The sequence below is a fragment of the Scatophagus argus genome, chromosome 23 (assembly GCF_020382885.2).
Source record: "Scatophagus argus isolate fScaArg1 chromosome 23, fScaArg1.pri, whole genome shotgun sequence".
Lineage (NCBI taxonomy): Eukaryota > Metazoa > Chordata > Actinopteri > Scatophagidae > Scatophagus > Scatophagus argus.
Window position 1 is genome coordinate 2938466 of NC_058515.1, and position 21353 is coordinate 2959818.

The 21353-nt window shown below is 41.0% G+C and overlaps 1 protein-coding gene across 1 annotated transcript; it reads right to left on the reverse strand.

Moving 5' to 3' along the window:
* Nucleotides 1–400: 400 nt before the first annotated feature.
* LOC124054530 (serine/threonine-protein phosphatase PP1-beta catalytic subunit) lies at nucleotides 401–19910 on the reverse strand. The gene is made up of 8 exons (XM_046380648.1): nucleotides 19753–19910; nucleotides 5741–5872; nucleotides 5407–5637; nucleotides 4411–4515; nucleotides 3963–4034; nucleotides 1910–2061; nucleotides 1617–1751; nucleotides 401–985 (listed from the first exon to the last, which is right to left on the reverse strand). Exons 1-8 carry the CDS (start codon nucleotides 19802–19804, stop codon nucleotides 881–883), a joined length of 984 nt encoding a protein of 327 aa, XP_046236604.1. The 5' UTR covers nucleotides 19805–19910; the 3' UTR covers nucleotides 401–880.
* Nucleotides 19911–21353: the final 1443 nt, after the last annotated feature.

Sequence of the window (21353 nt, forward strand, 5' to 3'; positions counted from 1 at the left end):
TAAATTCTTTTCACGATCTGCTCTTTCACACATACTTTTATCATTATTATTTAATATTTATTTTTTTATTTTAAGTCAGAGACAGTAGGAGAGTCTTTCTGTAAGCGAGGTACACTTCACTTTTCGCCATTCACACTCACTCACGCTTTAAACAAGACCAATCCAAAATTCAGTTTTCAATTCTGAGCAACATTAAACTAACCAGTGACTGTTGCTGGACTAATGTGAACAGAACTAACGCATATGAAGGAATAAGTCGTTATAGTTGAGTCATTTTTAAGCGTGAAAAAGCTAACATCTGACTAAGCTAACTAGTCCGATAGCATCGTGTTAGCCTGGATTAGGGAGTAATAAGCTCAAACTGAAAGTTTCACCAAAGAAACCACACAGAGCACTCAGATGGATTTATATCCTGTATTATTTATTGAAAACCCAGCAATTGTCATTAATACCTGTTGTGCCTGTACAGTCAAGGGAGTAAAGAGATGTGGTAAACTAAACTAGCTGTCATTCTGTTGTCAAGAAAATAAAAGGTAAAGGACAAAGAGACAAAAGAAACACTCCGATATGCTACAGAATGACACCTTCGCACTGTTTTCTCATTTTAACACTTGTTTTTAAAAATGTTACACAGATGCAGAGAAAAATAAGCACTGAGAAAAGAAGAAGAGAGTGTGACAGCAGTTCAGAGGGAGACAAGAGGGGGGGGAAAAAAACTGAAAATGAAAGACAGGTTTGGTGTGTCTCTTAAAATAGTTGTGTTCATCCGTTTTCTCCTCTGCCAAGTGTTGCTTTGACTTGTTTTGTGTAGTGAAAAGCCAACAGGAGACAATCATCTCTCTCCCTCGTTCTCTGCGTCTCTTCCTCCCTCCGTACTTCTTCATCGTTTCTTTGGAGGTTGGGCTGTGCGGGGAGGAGTGACGGGCCGACCCGAGTTCATCCCGCCGTACTGGTACTTAGCTTTCTTCTCAGATGGCTTCAGGATCTAGAACACACACACACACACAAACAAAAAAACAAACAAAAAAAAAACAAAAAAAAAACAGAATTTACTTTTAAATTCTAGATTTTTTAATCATAGGACTGAATTCCCACTCATACGCCCCATCTCAGCCAATCACGAGCAGCGCTCAGCTGTCAATCATGACATTTCACCCCCCCCCCCCTTTTCATAGCATCAAATAATACACCAGCGTGATAAGAGCTACCTAAAATGACTTCACTTGACATGTACTTTGAGTTATTACTGTGGTCGCCTCTGCTTACATGGTGCGAGAGCTATTTATGACCTGCCACCGAGGTTGATCCAGATGTTTTTGGCGTCACTTTCGATGAGCTCTCATGTCATCCACCCACAAGCTAACAGATGCTGTTAAATTACATTCAACCTTTGGAGCTGTAGCTTCTGAGTCAATGTTTTGACAACCAGGACGCTGGGTCGTATTAATGTCTTTAACAGGCCAGAACTTGTCAGTGATACATTTTTGATTCTACTGGGAGTAAGAGCTTTTTATTAACCTTCTTGACTCAGGAAATGACTTCTATGTGTGCTGACATATCAGAGGGCCATGACAGGCCCGGACTGCAGTTGTTAGCACTTTGCGGTAAGTTCATACCTGGAAGGAACACATCAGGGTTTCATCCACGCTCATCATGCCGCCAGCGTTGTCAAACTCCCCGCAGTAGTTGGGAGCTGAGAAGAGAGTCACCAGCTGTCGCTTTGCAAAAAACTCGTAACCATCTTCTACCACCTGGGGGCATCAAAAGCAAAGGTTTTACACAGACACCATCATCTGATATGAGCTGTTTCAGCAGTGACACACAACATAACAAATATGTAAACTCTGGATGGGTGTCTCTTGGTTGCCTGATGCAATCAATCCACTTCCTCTTATGGTCATGTGTGTACCTGGTGAGCTCTGCAGATGAGGTCCAGGTCGTGACGGTTTAGGAACTTGCTGACCACATCAGCTCCAAAGGTGAAAGAGACGCCACGGTCGTTTTCTCCCCAGCCCTGGACGTCCTTGTCTGGGTCTGACCACAGCAGATCACACAGGAGGCCTGCAGGGACAGGAAAAAAAAACAGAAGAAGGTGAAGGAGAAGAAGAAGAACACAAAACATTAACTCTAATGCACTCAATGCTGTCTGGACATGACATGACTCATCTCCATGTTTGACCTGCGTTCAAACACTCATATGTGGTTTACGGCATGAAATAATATGTTCTGCTGTGAATCCAGCCTGTCTAAAATGGTTCAAGTCGGTGTGTCGGTATTAAAAATCTAAGGCTGCCTTATCTATATACACACACATTCTTCACCTCTAGACACTCGGAGTCTCCCTGACAGACCATAAGAGGACCTGAGAGACAGCGGCTGCCAGGGTCTAAATACTAGCTGCCTTATAAGGACAAGAACCAAGAACCTTATAAGAACAAGCAGGTTTGGTGAAGCAGCTGGGGAGGTGAAGACTCTCACCTCTCACTGGTTCACTTACAAACAGTTTCACTTTTTTTTTTTAAATAAAAGGTTATATCATAGCGTCACTTTATGACAAAGACGGAGCTTGGATTCAGCTAAAATTGCGTGTTACCTAAAGGAATAAGCAGAGTGACAGCGTCAGAGAAGGGGACTGCAGTATGTCCAAGTGACAATCTGATCTAAAGTGACTACGTGAGACCTCTCCAAGTGCAGGGCTGTATGGGAGTAAAGAGACAGATGCTGACAGCCAGCAGTGACTCACTTCTCCTTCTTACAAAGTATTAATACTATATAACATAATTTATAGCAAAGAGCACAGATAAATCTATCACCACTGGAGGTTACAAGGATGGGAATAATGCTGACTTAATAACCTCACTCATGCACAGAATATCTGTCCTCCCACAGAATGTGTGTGCATGTCTAAACACCATCCCCTGGCCCTCCTAAATATCAGCAGGATGCAGGAGTCACTGCCCGTGTTTATAGAGTTGATAAAATGCTATTAGTCCTCAGGCGAAAAGGAGAACCCGACTTGCGTCACTGAGAATTTTTGGCTCCTTTCCTCCTCCTGGCCCAGATTTGTTGTGACCCTTAAAAACATACAACCTTGGCAGGACAGTGTTCCAAAAACTGCAAACAGTGAGTGAATGGAGAATCATATTGGAATGTCCAAGTCACGTGTTCTTGTAAATACACTTTCATTCTAAAAAAAAAAAAACAGTCGAGGCCTCATCCTGATCTTGTGGATTGGATCAGAACAATCCTAAAGGCCCTAAACAGCAACTTAAAAGAACTAAAAACATGAAGGAAGAAGTACAAAGATTCTCAGTACTCCAATACAATTCAAAATTTGAAAAAAGAAAAAGTAGAGAAGCATAATCTGCAAAATGCTCTTAATTATCAAAATTTTAAGCACTGCAGGGTTTGACTTGGTATATTTTTCACTTGCCCAAAGTCAATTTTTACTTCCCCTTACACAAATTGTTTTATTTATTGGCAGACAAAGTAACTTACGATGTTTAATCTTACTGGTACACTGTTACTAAAACTAAATGTTTGCACATGCTTCACCTCATTAATGTCCATACCTTCTTTTTGTTAGCCTGAGGTGGCGTATCTTGCCCTGGGCAAGCAGACAGTCCTTATTGGTGAGCCCCTGCACCGTCTGTTATATTATTCTATATACGATTAATAATTCTGATTCATGTGTAAGCAGCTTTTTAATATTGTAACATGATGAGATGCAACTCATTTGAACTATTTAAACTACTGCTATATTAGTTTAATTAGTTAATATCGACACTTTACCTAGGATGAATAGGACTGAAATATTAAGGAGTGACAAAAATTCGAAACTGACAAAGATAATCTCTCTGTGCTGAGGTCTTGAGAACAGGACCGGATATATCCAGGACACCAAAAGCAGCTGGCCTACAGTGTGCATGTGTGTGTGTGTGTGTGTGTGTGTGCTGACCTACCTGTGTCAGGCACGTCTGTGGGCCTCATGATGCGTCTGATCTGCTCCATAGACTGCAGGTCTGGAGAGAGACCTGTGGACACACAAAGACACAACACCATCAGTTTGTAAATCTCTTCATAAATCTCCCTCTGTGTCTGTGCAGGTATTAACCCATATCAGTAAAGCTTTAAACTCCTGTGACCCATTTACTTCGCATCGGCTCGGTAAAGCGGCAACACTGAACGTTACTTTCACACACCGTATTGCTTATCGTTTAAGCAAAGACAGGAAAGCAACACACAACATTAAGACAGGCGGCTCTACAGCGAGCCTCGAGGACAAAACAAGAGTGGGACAACAAGGACAGGCAAATGATCAAAACACAAACAGCACAGATTTACAAAGCAACAGCTCCCTGATGGAACTGTGAACCGGAGACGTGTGGAATGGTTTGTCAACACGAATACCTCCGTGACAGCAGAAGATCTTCTCGTCCACTATCGCGGCGATGGGCAGGCAGTTGAAGCAGTCGGTGAACGTCTTCCACAGCTTGATGTTGAATCTGCGTTTACCTGTAAAAATAAAATAAATAAATATCAACAAGGCAGTGAGTCAGGAGGCCTGGGGGTGAAGAACCACATGAAGTTGTTTGAAATGTTTATATAAGCTCAGCACTGAGGAGATGGGATGTTCCAGGTCCTTCCATAGAACGGTTGTCACTTATCTGACAGCAGGAGTTACCAATGATTTATTCACATCTGAATTGTACATGAAAAGCATTAGAAAAACAACAAACTGCTCAAACCAGTGATTCCCAACACTCTTGTTGTTAGTACACTTAGCACTTCCACCACCCACACTCAGTCTCCTTCTCAAGCGGCTTAATTTTAATAACTACTGTTGGCTCAAAGAGGTCAAATTCTCCAACATTTTGTGAAAAAAAATGATTTTCATCTGTCCATAAGCTCCTCGATTAAGTGGTTTCTTGATCAAACATAGGTATGATGACCAGTGTAACATTTTCAAAAGTCCCGTTTTTGTCTTAAACAGCTTAAAAATCAAAAAGGTATTAAGCTCAAAGTAATGAGAAATACAGAGAATAGCGACAAACCCTCAGACTGAAGCTGGAATCAGAAAAAAAAAGGTGACCGTTCTGAAAAATAATTTTGTAAAATAGTATCAGGTGAATCTTCTATTTGTTTTTCCCTCTTTCCCCTCAAAATAATCAACTAATGACCCCTCAGACTGATCCCTCAGGAAAGGGACCCCACATTTGAACTAATCTAACTGAGTAACACCAGTTCAAACTACCTTCACCTTAAGCAGCTACAACAGTAAAATCTTCTTTATGCACCAACACATCAGTATCGCAACAACTAGTTCTGGTCACAGGTTTGCGTGGACTTGGGCGCCGACTGAAAATGAAACACTCGACCGTCATTACATGAGAGCAGAGCACTCACACTCATCATAGAAGCCGTAGATGCGGTTGATGGAGGCACACTCGTGGTTGCCCCTGAGCAGGAAGAAATTCTCGGGGTATTTGATCTTGTACGCCAGCAGCAGGCAGATGGTCTCTAGAGACTGCTTGCCTCTGTCCACATAGTCGCCCAGGAACAGGTAGTTGGCCTCTGGGGGGAAGCCGCCATATTCAAAGAGCCTCAGCAGATCTGTGTATTGTCCATGAATATCACCTGGGATGGAGAGGAGGCAGTGATGGATTGACAAAGCAGCAGGAGGAGGTAATGAAAAGACACACCACGATTTAGGAGACCAAAGGCAAAGGAGGTTACTGACCACAGATTTTGAGCGGAGCCTCCAGCTCCAGAAGGATTGGCTGACTGAGGAAGATCTCCCGGGACTTGATGCAGAGGCCGCGCACCTCAGCCTCCGTCATCTGGACAATCTTCCCTGGACGACATCCTCGCACTGGTGGAGGGAGAGGAGAGATGGAACAAGGTTAAAGAATCACTGTGTGTAGTTCTGACCATCATTTCAGACATGAGCTGTCCCATGTAAAGTGCACTTAATCCCTAACTTGTTCTCAGTGATACGTCTGTTCATCGTCATATAACTGTGTAAGTCACCTCACACACAGCGCGAGTTTTCAACTAAATATGGGAGGCAGGGTTTAGTCAACAGAGGATGGAAATAGCCTGCCTGCTTTTGGAGACACTTCCTCTTGCGCAACACAAAGGAAAGGGGAGGGGGGAGGGGGTCACTGTGGTCATGTGACAGGGAGCTGTAGGTCCATGCAATATATAATGTTGGGACCAGTCTATTAACGGCACAGAAGATGGGTTCTGTTTAAGTTACTCCATCGAAGACGTAGCTGTACAACAGAAACAACAACAAAAGTCCTAGGCCACCATCTGATTTGTTGTTTTAGCAATGCTCTAATGACTGCACATAAAGTGGCAAATATTTAGTGTAACCTCCCCTTACTTTTGAGCAATAGCAGGAACCTGGCTCTCTTAAACCTAAATGGAATGGAACTCTTCTACAATACAGAAAGGTAGCAGCAGTGAAAAGCCTCAGATTGGGATGAAGATCAGCGGAAAAGAGTGTTGTGGAATGATGAATCCAAGTTTGAAATTTGGGTCCTAATCGTCAACAATCGTCGATAACATGTGAGAGGAGCTGGAGAGAGATGGAAGAATGAGAGCTTGCTGCCTTCAGTGAAACACGGTGGAGGGTCTGTCCTGGTTTGGGGCTGCATTTCTGCTAGTGGTGTTCGCAATATTGCTCCAATTGATGGGATCATGAATGCTGAAAAGCACAGACTGGTTATAATTCATTATGCCATTCCTTCTGGAAAGCGCCTGATTGGGAATGGTTTTATTTTTCAGCATGATAACGATCCAAGGAAAGCTGCCAATTCAGTGAAATCATATTTGGAGAGAAAACAGCTGATAAAACACTCATGGACAGGCCTTCACAGAATGCAGACCTGAATATTATAGAGGCAGTATAGATCCCCTGGATAGAGGAAGAAATAAGTGACAGAGTAAATCTAAAGAAGAACTCCAAGAAGTGCTGAAAGAAGCCTGGTATAACACACCAGAAGATTACTTTAACAAAAAACCTCACAACAATCTCACCTAAAAGAGTTCAAAATGTGCTCAGTGCCAAGTGAGGTCACACTGACTTTTGCCTGTAGAAGTCATTTTCTTCTGAAAATTGTGTTGTTTAAATTGTGTGTACATATTTCATGTGTTTTCTGTTTGTCTGGTCAAGAAAACTTTGCTAAAACAACAAATCTAATGGCGGGTTAAGACTTTTGAGTAGCACTGTATATACAATAACAACATTCAAAATATCAGTTTTTATTTATAATGCTGTATTTAATACTCCATATAACAATAGGGCTGGGTCCCAACATGACACCCAAGTCTAGGTTCAAATAACATTATAATTTTATTGCCACCATTAGTCAACTGAAAGAAAATTAGGCCTACTTGCTAACTATTTCAATATTCTATTAATTACCTCAGCCAGCTTTCTAGCATAAATGTCAAACATTTTTCTTAAATGTAAGGATTTGCTGATTTTCTTTGTCATTTATGGTAGTAAATGAAGAGTCTTTGAGTTTTGGACTTTAAGATGTCTCTTTGGGCTGTGGGAAACTGTTGAGATTATTATGTTATGTTATATTGTGTTATATTATATTATATTATATTATATTATACAAATAATTGATGATTAATCATGAAAACTGGGCCAAAGAATATCGCCTTGGGCCTAATGACTTCACAACAGCATTTTCCCTATTTTCTCACAGTTTATAATTAAAAGTGCATTGATATATCCAGAGAATCATTCACATATAAACTGACATTGATAATAATGGTTAGACACCTGAGCCACATGTGTCATTTTTGAGCTGAACTACATAAACACACTTTCTCCTTTCAGCGCTGTCGCAAAACTGTAACCCAAAGCAATGACCTTGTATTATTGTCGCCGAAAGGAATTCCTGTACATCAAAAGATCACATTAAACTCAACAACATCCAGACTTGGTCACCGTACCAAGTGAAAAACCATTGCAGCGTTTCACAAAGCAGCCCTGGAAATCTGTCACCACTCGCATGGCTGCTGTTGGCCATTTTCAAAGCTTAACCATGCAAAACAGCACAACCCCACACTGCTGCTTTTATGATTAGAAGTTTTAACTTCCCCTGCTGTATTTCCATGTTCTACTGCTGCCCTACATATTCCCTGTGTGCTTAAATGAAATTCCTGCTCTTTTTCCTCTTGCTTGGTAACCCACGTAAACGGGATCAGAGCTGACTAAGACCGCTGCCGTCAGCTGACACCGCAGCAGCACGATGGAAATCCTAGCAGGCGCCAAACGCCACCTGATAGGTGAATCAAACAGATGGGGTCAGAGGTACCCTGCAGCTCCACAGCCGGTTTGTGTTCAAAAGGAGCAGAAGTTAGGTATGTTACAGTCGTCCTCCTCTGCCAGAGAACAGTGGTGTGTGTGTGTGTGTGTGTGTCAGCTTCCTGCAGGTAACTCCTGTCTGCTGCACCTGAAGGTATTTTACACAGAGTTTTAAAGGACAACAGCGTGTGCGCGTGTGTACATGTGCAACATGACCCTGCTATTTGTGCCCGGCTCTGCCCGTCTCATCCACCACAGCCAAACACAACTTGCGATCACACGCGCCGCATCTGAAAGGGTCAGTTCTGGGCTATATTTAGACTGTGCAGAGATAGGACAAACACAAAAATATATTATGAGTCAAAATTGTGTAAAGGCAAAACTGAAATCTTCCTGTGGTTAAGAGATGTGAACACTTTGTATTATTGATATTCATACACAACATATCCTTCAGTGAGCACAATAACACAAGCAAGGAGTGGCTGTGCGTCCACTGCCGAGAGAATGATTTCACACCCCTCCCTTTCAGCTCTGTGATGACGCTTTTGCAGTTCTGTGCTGGCTCAGCTGACAGGGAGGCCTGATATAGGACACACACACACACACACACAGCAACCAGTACCACTTGCCACTGGGAAGATACCCTTTCATCATATAGTTAAGTTAAGCCAGAGCTGGGAACACAAACACTTCAATTTGACTGTCTCATCCTTCACCCTCACTCACACACACACACACAGATCAAGTGACCTTGACTTGAGATCATACCACTAGGGGTTTGTGGGGAGGTATCCCAGCATCCCTTACTCTGTCACCACTGCACTGCAGTTTCCCCACTGAAAAGCAAGAGTGAAAGATACCAGGAGAGAGAGTGAGAGAACAGGAGGTGGTACCCACATCTGATTACCATGGCAACCCAGCAAGACCAATTTCCAGCCTGCAAGGTGCTGGTGAGCTGAGCTGTTGATGTATCTCAGGGGAGAAAACAAGGAGCTGATTTGCAGCTAAAGTGGCATCGCCGCCAACCCACGCCTTGCATACTAACATGCTGTGCATCTGACAACAGTGAAGGATAGCCTACAAGAGGCCTGCACAGTCACACAACACACACACACACACACACACATTACTATAGGTGCATCAACTACAAGTGTAATATTAGACTGGCCCAATCCAGGTTCAGGTCATATATTCAGAAATATAGTATATTGCAACATCTAAACATTCAGTATTATTATTTATTAGGAATGGGCATTTCCATATTCAATTACCGTAATTTCCAGACTATTGAGCGCACCAGACTATAAGCCGCACCCAATCAATTTAAAAAGAAAAAAAAACTTGCACATATATAGGCCGCAAGTTTCTATAAGCCGCAGGTGTCCACATTGTCAGTCTCTCTTTCGTTGTCGCTCTCAATGTCACTTTCGTCTTGAGGCAAAATCCATAAATTAGCCGCATCATTGTTTATGCCGCAGGGTTCAAAGCGTGTGAAAAAAGTAGCGGCTTATAGTCTGGAAATTACTGTACTCACAGTAAAATATTTATGAGTTAGAAAAAAAACAACATAAGAATAGGTTCAAAATGAGCAAAGGGGTTAGAGTTTGTCCTTACAATACAAATCTTAACAGGATCATATCTCCACTCACCATTTTCATGACTACCTGGCTAATCGACTCTGCCCTGATGACATCACAATGGCACAATGCTAATGCTACTAGCTAATGATGGGTTTTCACCTTGTGTTCAACGCACAAATGGTTCATCATGAAACCAGCTGTTCTGTTATAGACGCGTTTTATGTACCGCACGTTCATTCTGTATGTTTTACTGACACAAACACCATTAGAACCAAAACACTAAATGTTATCTAGTGTAGATCTGTCGCTTACAGAAGTTAGAAGTTAGGGAAGTTTAAGTACAGAACAGGGTCAGTTTGCTTTTTTATTTATTATACTGGAGTAGTGTCCAACTATTTGGTTTAATTTTTCAATAATGAAATGACTGTGAAAGACCATTATGCATAATGATCACACGTGTATCACTCAACAGGAGTGACAGCAACAGTTGATGTACCTGCTAGCTGTTATGGTTTCTCTGTTTTTCTTGAAGAATATAAAGAGAAAAATGTGATTATTTGGTTAATTTTCTTCTTTAGCTTTCTGACTAAACTGCGAGGTACTTAAATGTGTCAGTTTGGGCTATGGGTCAACCGTTTTCTGATTCAAAACAAATGAGTTATCAGTTAATTGAGGAAGTGATCAACAGATTAATCAATAGGACAACCCACTGTACTGTACTCTATCAAAGCTTCAGATGCATTTCTAAATTGAGCAGTAAGGTATACTAACAATCAAACTATACACAAGCTGAAATACTCACACAAAGACAATGACATACAAGCTACACAGATGGACAGTGTTTATCAGTGGCCACAGGGAGAAGGAACCAGGTCCATGGCTACAACAGCTGTCAAGCTTCAGTTCACAACAGCCTCGCCTGGACTGGAGGAAAGTGTTGTTCCACTCACATATGTCGGCTGTTTCTTAGGTAACATTAGTGAAAATCTCAGCTGTGATATGTTCCAAATCATCTCTCCTAATTTGGTTAGGTGCATGCGTCCGTCTCCCTAAGGTTTGGTCACATTCTGACCTCTTCAGACCGAACACCATGTCCTCTCTCTAGCTCGATCTGAAGGGGATTACTTTGCTGTAAGCAGCTGTTCTCCCCATTTCTGTTTCCCAGAGCCTCTCTTCCTGCTCCTCCTTCACCTCTTCATTCCCCTTCTTTTCCTCTTCATCCTACTATCATTTATTCGTGGCTGAGACTGAAATCCCGGGTCATCGTTCTCCTCTGTCTTGCCAGTGAACTGTGCTGACGTCATATACGCCCCACCCCCCCAACTCTCCCAGAGCGGTTTTTGCATTCCAGACAGCTAACAGAGCCTTCAGACCTCTACAGCTCTGGCTGTACAGTGCTTTAGTGCAGCCCGGGATACACACTGGTTACAGCATCTGCAAGTTGCATCAAAATCTAAGACCGTTACTTGAAAATGAAGTCAATGTTCCAAGTTAGGAATAGAAAATTAATGGGACACTTCACCCAAAAAAAAAAAAACAAAAACAAAAAAACTGAAGAAAATTCAGTCCTTATCTACCCGACACGACACAAAAATTGCTTATTGACAAAGAAAAGCAACACATCCTCTCATTTAAGAGGATGGAACTAGCAAATTTTTGATTAAAAAGTGTCTGAAGCAATTATCAAAATAGTTGGCAACTAATTATCTTTTGAATGACTAATTGCTGCGGCTCTTTGCAAAGCATTAGAATGGTTGACTCCAGCTCTGAATGAAATAACTTGCTGAAGGAGTCAATTTAATGCTTTCTTTTTTGTACACAGTCCATCCCCTACAATCTTAACGCACTACTGCGCTGTTTATATGGTTTCTGAACACTGTTTACAAACCCGTGTTACAGCGGTTGATCATTCTAGGTACAAATAAGCCACCCATGTTCCCTGAATTAAAAGTTCAGCTGCCTACAGTTGGCAAGTGAATTCACTAAATATTTGGGTGCTGCCCAACCCACCATTGTGCTGCACGTTGAACCACATGGGAGTTTAGAACACACAACCTGACGCACTCTGAACACACAAACTGAGTCATAACGTTTAGGTGAGTTAGTGAACGAACACAGTGTATAGTCACAAAACTGATAATAATTTCACCTGAACTCATGAAAAGAACTTGGGGGAAACTTTTTATTCACTAAAACGACATAAGTGACAAATCTAAAGACAAAAAAGAGGGCGGCTATCTAAAAGGAGAAGTTTGTTTTAGGTTTTTTTTTGTTTTTTATCTTCCACGTCAATGAGGTTAACTATTTTTCCATTTACTTAAAAGAGCAGAGTTGAGTTGAACGGAGCCAAAGAGAGAGAGTGAAAGATAACTGAACTGCAGACAGATTGCGTCTTGTAGGCATTACCATATATGGACGACAGCGGACGGATGAAGGAGGAAGTAAGCTAGTCAGTCAGGACGGAGAGTGAGCGCTTGAAGGCTCCGTATGCGACACAAAAGAAAACAAGACCATCCAGCCACTCACCAGGGATCCGTCAGAGAGTGAAGGTCCACAGCAATGTTACGGCTGTCAGCTGTGCTGGTAAAGAGCTGCGTAAGCCCATCCACATCAAGGAAACACACACACACACATCACACACACGACAAACAGCGCAATATTATGAGGACAGAAAGGCCTGAGCTGAGTCCATTATTCAACTGTTGAGCTTTTAGAACATGCTCACGTCTGTTCTTTGATTAAGCTGCAAGAAAACATCCCTACAATCAAAACATTTACTGTGATTGTGTCTCAATACTGGTCAGTTGCTGAAAATACTGGCACTTCTTAATTTTATTTTATGATATAACTCTTTTTTTGATAAGAAATGCACAACTTCTCTGTGCAGAGAAAGAAAGAAAGTTTATGTGCAAAAGTTTCCAAAGACCAAGGGCTGGATATGTATGTATATATCTTTTAGTTTATTTATTCATTTTATCTAATCAATAGATTTTGGTACCGATAGCAAAATGATACTAGTCCTTACAGTTACAACATCTCCAGTTTGGTTGTGGCTGAGACTGGGGTCAACACTCACGGCTCTCTCTCCCCTAGTGTTAGCCCCTGCTAAACAGTCAAGCTGCAGTTAACATTCATGTCTGTCCAGATTTGTATAATATATGTAGTGAAGACTTCAAAGGAATTAAAAAAAAAAGTAATATGTGTAGTTATATAAAATTATAGTAACTGGCACAAGAATCAGTAAACACAAGACTGTCTACCTTGATCTACTTCCTGATTGTCTGAACACATGAGCAAACAGCAGAGAAACATTAGCGTGATGAAGGCGGATGAAGTCCTATATTCACTCTTCTTGAAAAAGGATTTCTCATTTTCTCCAACTGCCCAGTAAATAAATACAAAAGGACTTTTGATGGGTCAATCAGAGCCATGAATAATAAGCAGATATGACTGTGCAGGTTTTCGTCACTGCAAAAAAGATGCCCTGTCAAACCTTTTTTAGCACTCCACCTCCATTCTCTATTCTTTCCAGCTGGGCACGAGGCCAGCAGCTACCCTCCACTCCTACATCTAACACTCTCTCCCACAAAGGACCGATGGAAAACAGTGACCTCTCAGTGAACGAGAAACACAAAAGTAACTCCGGCGAGGAGGAGAGCGGGAGCGAATCTTAAGGCAGAAATCCCGACTGTGATGGCATTTCTGTGCAGGCTTTGCATTTTCAGAGAATGTTTTGTTCGCCTCTAAGTGCCATGGGTGAATGGCTGTCTTTGTGGGGCAAAAGAAAGGATGAAATTGAGAGAGGAGACTGGAGTAGAAATAAACAGGAGGCGTGGGTACACGCACAGAGAGTAGGAGAGATGGAAAAGAAAACGAGAGAAATGTAGGGAGAAACTGAAGCTCGTGTGGGGGGTGGGGGGGAGTGGAAGGAGAGAGAGTGAACAGAGGGAGAGGGCTTATTGGAAAGCCTGGCTGGGCAGCTGAAAACCCTGGGTGAGCTGTGCCACGTTTGGTGCCAGGGGGTGAACGCTCCCCGCCGCACAGGCTCCACCATTGTTGTTTCCATAACAGAGTGCCACGCCAGCAGCCTGAACACCATGCAACACAGCAGCAGTCCTCCATGCCTGACGAAAACAAGTGGGGTGACACCAATGCAAAATCTATTTTGAAAGAGCACAACAAAAGCCTGAAAGGCAAACAAACTGCTGTACATAGTAAATCAATGCAGTAAGGAAAAAAGAAAAGTTACTCTATCTGTTGTTTGCCTGCTTAGGACATCTTACCTCAAAGAGTAGAGGTGTGAGCAGATTAAGGTGGTTTGGAAGTAAGCACAAAAATAACATAAATTAATTAATTCTTTCAATATAATTGCTCATGGCCACAATACCTGCAATTCAGCAATAGCGTGTACCTGCAGGTAGCATAGAATTTGCTGAAACTGGCACAACAACTCTTGACAACTCTTCCAGGTTCAGTTAATGACAGTTTAGTAAACACAGAAAAGAATAGTTAAGGCTCAAATTTACTTGATACTGTCAAATTAGGTTTCCCAGTTAGCTTAGACCATGTCAGTCATGTTAGCATAGCTCACATAGCAAATGCATATAAAAAAAAGACAGAGCTGAAAGAGCCTCTGATCACATCATTTAATAGGATTGTTTGGTTGATGATGGTTTTTCAGTAACTTAGAGAGTGACGCCGGACAAATGCTATCTGCCAATCTGTTGAACTAAAGCTCGATGAACTTGTGCCTCTGGATTAATCACACCTGCTGAAGCATGTGACATCACCCAAATTAGTCTATTGTCTACACGACTTGTGTTGGTCTTTATAGTTGGCTGCGCCCATGCCTTTATTGTGTTTAAAACTTCTTACATAATGCTAAAATAAACTAATGGGCTGCAGCTTGTCTAACAACTTCTCAGTAGTTTAATTTCCAGAAAGAAACACAATCTGGACAGCTTCTGCACAGAGAAATGCTCTCAAGGTAGCCAAACCATACTGGCCAACAACTGGCCGGTGTCTTTGTCCATAAAGCAAAATGACAAAATGGGTCAGAAATGCAACTTTCCATTCGACCCGCACCCCCCGCCACTGCTGGCTGATGTAAAAGGCCATGGTGTTGGTTGAGCCACATAAAGCCTACAGGCCACCTGGGTTAGTAAGCTCGACAGAGGGCCGGTTGTCTTGAAAGCCTGGGCCAATGTAGGCTTAGCGTGGGCATGCTGAGAGAGTTGGGGCCTGTAACAGCTGCTTTGCTGGATCACACAGACCCAGTGCAGCAATAGTAAAAACTAATGAGAAGGTGGTGGCTTGCTATGGAGAACTCAACTAACAAACAAAAAAAAACCCCACACATCATTATGTGGAGAAGGAGATGTGCAGTCTTGCGGAGGCATGCTGCTGCTGCGCACAGACAAATGAAGCATTTCTGTGAATGCTGTGGAATAAGCAACGTCAGCTCTATTGGGCTGGAGCCAAATGCCGTGCCTCCATTGTGAAATCTGAAACATGTTAGTTGTACTAAAATGCCAGATGACTGAGTTCCAACAGTGTCATGCAATACTGTGTAACGTGGCTGTGACACTACTGATTTGTTTCTCGCTGTGGTAAAAGGACATCACACCCCAGTGAGTAGACACCTATATGCCAATTAAAGACAAGGATTAAGGACCAGTTCTTTAAAAAAAAAAGAAGAAACTTTCATAACTCTGAGCCACCACCCCATCAAGACAATAATAAGCTTAATACCACACAAGGAGTCATATTACCAGGGTATTACAGTAATGCTGTGACAGTCACAGCTCTAAGTGCGCCCAATTTGGCAAACTATGTTTAAGTCCACTGGGACGAAGCTTCCGGACCTGACGTGAACCAGTTATAGAACTGAACAAGTGGAGCAAACTCTTATGTCTTTCTATGAGACACAGGACATGCAAACCCTCACTGCATAATATCAACATCCAGCCAGATGTATGCAGACACACAACTGACATTTTAAAGCACACATACAAATGACTTTGGTAAGCACATCTATGCACCATTGTGTTGCTTATGTTTCACCTCTGACTCACAAGACAGCAAATGACAAGTCACTGTACTCAGTAGTGACAAACGAAACCCGAGAGGCCAGCAACCAGCACGTGAGGCCACTGAGGAGGCTTCAGAGATTGTAAACCATGTTGTCAGTCGAGCAGGTTTAGCCTGTTGGCTAGACAACGCCTGTCAACCCTCTCCAAACAACTGCTGTAGGGACACGTGCGGCGTGTGTGTGTGTCTCTGGATGTCAGCTGGGAGATGGATTTGAAGAGTTCTTCTCCTCTACATTTTGCCTGCAAAAAAAGCCAAGGTTTTCCACATACTGGCTTGAGTTATACGTAGGCGTACAGAATTAAGAAGGGCCGATGGAAAACGGTGACCCCTCTCAGCGAACGCCAGACGGGTTCTCCATCCAGCAAAGAATAAATAATTAGAGATACTGGGAATATACCATGTTCTTGGTTCTGATCAGATTAACTTTAAGTAATCATACACAGCATAACCAGAGATCCATGTTTGTTTGTAATTCAGTGTACCAGTATGAAAATGTAGGTAAGGTTAGCAACAGCGGTTGATGGCGTAACCAGTTAAAATGAGATAATTTGCTTCTCAGCGAGAACCATGCAAATTAAATGTCAAACGTGTTTCATATGTCACGAAGTTTGCTACGCCCAATAAAGTCACACTCATGATGAATAATAATAATAATAATAATAATGATAGTGATCCCATGACCTTTTGTCTGCTCAATTTAAGATCTCAATTTATGCAATACTTTGGTTTATGAATACTCTTGTAAAATTGACACTCCTATCAGCCTTAGCTTTGGGTTTTGTATTAATTACCCAATGTTAGCATGCCAACACGGTAACGTTATAACCGCTAAACATCAGCAAGCTAGCACTGTTATTGTGACTATATTAGCTCGCTGACTCAAGCATTTAGATCAAATCGCAGTTCTGCACAGCTGCCAGCATTGTCTTTTAATTGGCAAAGATTTCTGTATTTGTGAAGAGTAGAGTCTAATGTCAGCAAAGACCATCTATCATACCTGACATTTTATTTTTAAGTGGAACTTTTTTGAGTGCCAAAACAATTTTTTCAGGTACAAGTATTTCAATGCCAATGTTTCCTTTCTCATTGCTGGATTTTATTGTGACTGTTCCAGCCCCTTAGTCTTGATGTTAAAATGATACAGAATGTCCAACAAACCCAGATGCTCAGACAGTACTGTTTAACAACAGAGCTGCAAGGCTACTGTATTACTGTATTGCCTTTTTCACACTCTCCACCCAGTGTGTGCATCACCAAAAGGGAAGGTTCATTTCTACCAGGGACAGCTGTGCCTGTTGACATTTGGTAGAGAGTATCACAGAGCTTTCCATATGTGTGTCTGTGTGCATGAGTATGTCGGGTTCTAACTGCCAGCAGGACTCAGGTTAAAGAAAAGCACAGCAGAAAGCCACTGACAGACCATTCAGTAAGCATCCAAATGAAAACAGGCTGCAGATGTAAATCTGCTTTAATAATGCAAGATGGAAGATGGCAAAGTTTCATCAGCAGGGAAAAGTTGCAAGAGTCCGTTGTGTTGTTGAAAGGTCAAATCTTAAAATAAAAACACAGCCCTTATGAAGACACACTGATACATATCAATGTAGTATGAGACCAATATCATTTTTCACATTAAACCACAAACATAGCCGAGGCTAACCCAATTAATTACAATATTACAGAACAGAACAGCTAGCAGGATGTTCTGTCTGAAACTCAGATATTTTGGCATGAAAATAAGGTGGTTTTACTCTTGTTGGAAAGCTTTTACTGCACATACAGTAACATGTGCTGTAATGTAATGAGCTGTTGGCAGTTCAAGTAGCATTATCTTTAGAAGCTTCTCTAACCTACTAAGTAAGGCTGGATAAAAAACTTCAGCAAGGCTTAGTATTGTTTGGTTTGGTATTGCTTGGTATTAGTTGGTGTTGTCACATCAAAAATCAAAATTGAACCAGTCTGATACAAACAGGCTGTAGATTAAAAGTGAAAGTGGCTGAAAGATGATGCACGGTTGGATATATCCACAACTCACATCTGGAAGCCTTCAGGGCCAAACAAGAACAATTTATTATGCAACCAGTCCCAATCAATCCAAATGATTAGGTTCTACTGACATGTTGATCCACAATGCGCTCATTTATCAGCTTACACTGTCAGACTGTGGACGTTTGTATCCGTGTGTGATTTTCAGCACACTGAATCTGCATGTGTGACAGACAATTGATCATGAATGTTTGTCCACCGCTGCCTCAGCTGACCACATGTTTACCGAAGACACACAGGGACGCTGTCTCCGCGTCCTCAGGAGAATGAAAGACAAGAGCCACACAGACAGATCAGCTCACCCATATCAGGACCCCTTATTTAGTGGTGCTGCTAAGAAAGTCATCTAGCACTACCCAACACATAACAGTGGCACAGGAGCAACAGCAACACATTCTTCGAAAGAAGCACTGAGGTATGTACAGTAAACACAGAATTCTGTATGCCGGTGAATACAGTATTCTGTCAGTACTGCACAAATATAAATGTGAAGCACCCCTACTGAATGAAAACTAATTGCATTACACAAAAGAACAGCAAAAAAAACCCAAAAAAAACAACAACAAACAGGCATAATCGCTACCTGAGTAGACAAAATGTACAATGATGTACAATGAAAATGTACAATGATTTTCATTTTTTTTCTAAATAAATCTGCCACGAGTTTCACTGATGTTAAAATCTTTGTACGATAAGAGCTCAAATCCATGCACTTTTGTGTTTAACAGAATGGCAGTTTTAAGACTAGAGAATAGCTCATACATAAACCTTTCAAAATACTGGTTATGGATACACAAAATACCAGTGAAAAGGTTGATAAAAGTTACTTAATTCTGAAAAGCTTACAGGATATGTACTGTTATTGAAAGTGGAATACTGTCAAGGCATTTTTATTCAGCCAAATTCCCATATAAACACTGTAACCTTGTCATGTCCCTTCTCTGTTCAGCTGAGAAATCCTTATGCCAAGTTTGATCTGAAAACATTTTTTTCTTATTAATCAGAATCAGAATGTGGGCCAACGACATATATACAAACTGCAACAAAAAAAATCGTAAGGAACTAAGCTATTGCGCTGAAATTTTCGGCACACTTCATTCAACAACCTGTGATTTGTTTTAAAAGAAACGTCAACTTAAAACAGCAATATGGGCCACAAGATACCGCCCACCACGGTGTGTATTTTGTTATGAGGAGCTTGTGGAAATCAAAGTCGAGTGGTTTTTGACATAAGAAAAAGCTTCTTAGCTAGTGTTTTGTATCCTGTGTGTTCACACTATTAATGATGTAATACAAGTATTGCGACATTATTCATGGCAACATCACATTTCTGTAGTTAGTTTTAAGGTGAGTCTGACATTCTGTCCTACTCAACCCTGTCGGGGTACAACCAACAATCCTCCAACTATAACTTTCTTCCGATTTAATCTTTGACCCACTCTGGCACACTGAAAACTACATTTATTAAAAGCTGAAGCGTCGTTAGGTATAAACTCATGCTAACTTAAAGAAAGGTGTGTCTGCGATTGGTATTATCGATAGACGGGACTGGTCTTGCTCATTCCTACACCGGGATACGCTAACGTTAGCAAGTGAAACGGGCCTTTGTTTATTGTCAACTTGTGTACAAACGAAAGCTACGTAACCTTTGAACACTACAGCCGCTAACAACAGGATAATATAAAGGTAGTATGGTTGCAAACTCACCCTCTAAAAGCCTGGAAATCAGCGAGTCAACGTCCAACTCCCCCTCCGCCATTTCTGTAACGAACAGTACTGCCCGCCGCAGTCTGGGGCTGGTAACACAGACACCGCCTCACTGCACCGCCAACCTCCTCCCACTCACGGGCCTCCCATTTACGACTATTATGCTGCATTAAAATGCCGCTCGGATACTCTATTTCTGTCAAAGACTGGAGGAAAGTTAACAGTAGGCCTTTGGCAATGTTTTCCACACGATATATTATTTGAATTGTTTTATAAAAAAAATCCTTGGTGGATTAAGTTTGTTCAAACCTCATATTTTCACTATGCAATTATCGTGGCTAAAAGATTTAATGATAATATTATCACGATATGTATAGAATATTAAAAACAAAAACATAACGTTATTAGTCAAATTAAAGTGCAACTTTATTAATTGTGTGTTTTGTCTCTTTTTGGTGAATGAATAACACTCAAAATACGAGTGCAGGGAGATATGTTTGTAAGCATAAATGTACAAAAAGAGAAAAAAAAGAAAGCACACAAAAAATACAGTTACGATTAATGAATAGAGAAAAGGCAAACAGATGAGCTAAGATTCACATGGCCTAGCATCTGAGCTGGATTATTTACACCATATTATCATATGTGTACTACTGACACATTATCAATATTTCATTTATAAACACATGGTCATTGTCAACACAGTCACCTCTAGCTCAAATTAGATCAGTATCCTACTGTTTCCAGAGTCAAGAATTAATTTTCAAGATAGTATCTTATATAATTTACATGTAAGTGCTCACTTTTTGAATGTATGTATATGTTTTATATTTCAGAATATATTTTCCCTTCTACACATATAGCCATTGCCTTCCAGTCATTTCATTTCCAAACACAATCAGAAAACTCTGCCTGTAAAGTAGCTTTTGCTAAGCCCTACCTCATTTTACAGGGTGTGTCAGCTATCTCCAGCACATAGTTGTTATGAACTGGTTTGCCTTTGAAAAACCACAAACCCAAACAGTACAGATAATAACATCATTATCATTTTCAAGTGTATGTGTTTGTAAAATTAAAAAGCTAAACTGTTGTGGTCTTGGTCACAATTCATCGAACTGAGGATGGTCACATAAAATGTTTTTCTATTATAATATAAATAGCCAAATTAAATACAAGATATGATATATTTATACATGTAGTTAAGTTGTTTAGACATACAACAAAGATTCAGCACAATTGCATAAACTCTTCATGTGATTTCCTATAGCATATGAAAGCATCAGTAAAGAAACTGCCTTTTCAACCTTACAAAATAATTATTATGATTATTACATTGTACATATTTAATAGATTTACAAGAACACTTAGAAGCAAGAATTGAAGATTTAGTTGACTTCTAAACACTTGTATGGAAATTATAATCTGTGCAGATACTGCTGGTATTCATAAGCGAAAATGAAACAATGACATTAAGGTCCAGTCACAAATTATTATCAGTGGACACAGTGCCTTTAAAGAGAAATTTTTTACACCTCGAGTGCCCCCTTCTGGCCATAACACGTGAGAGCGTGAGTTTCATGAGTGTCAGCTTTTTTGCTTAA

Coding starts and splice junctions, on each gene's coding strand:
- LOC124054530 (XM_046380648.1), bottom strand. CDS start 19,804: ATGGCGGAGGGGGAGTTGGACGTTGACTCGCTGATTTCCAGGCTTTTA. Junction 5,873..19,752: donor GATTTCCAGGCTTTTAGAGG/GTGAGTTTGCAA, acceptor TCCCTCCACCAG/TGCGAGGATGTCGTCCAGGG. Junction 1,752..1,909: donor TCATCTGCAGAGCTCACCAG/GTACACACATGA, acceptor TGATGCCCCCAG/GTGGTAGAAGATGGTTACGA.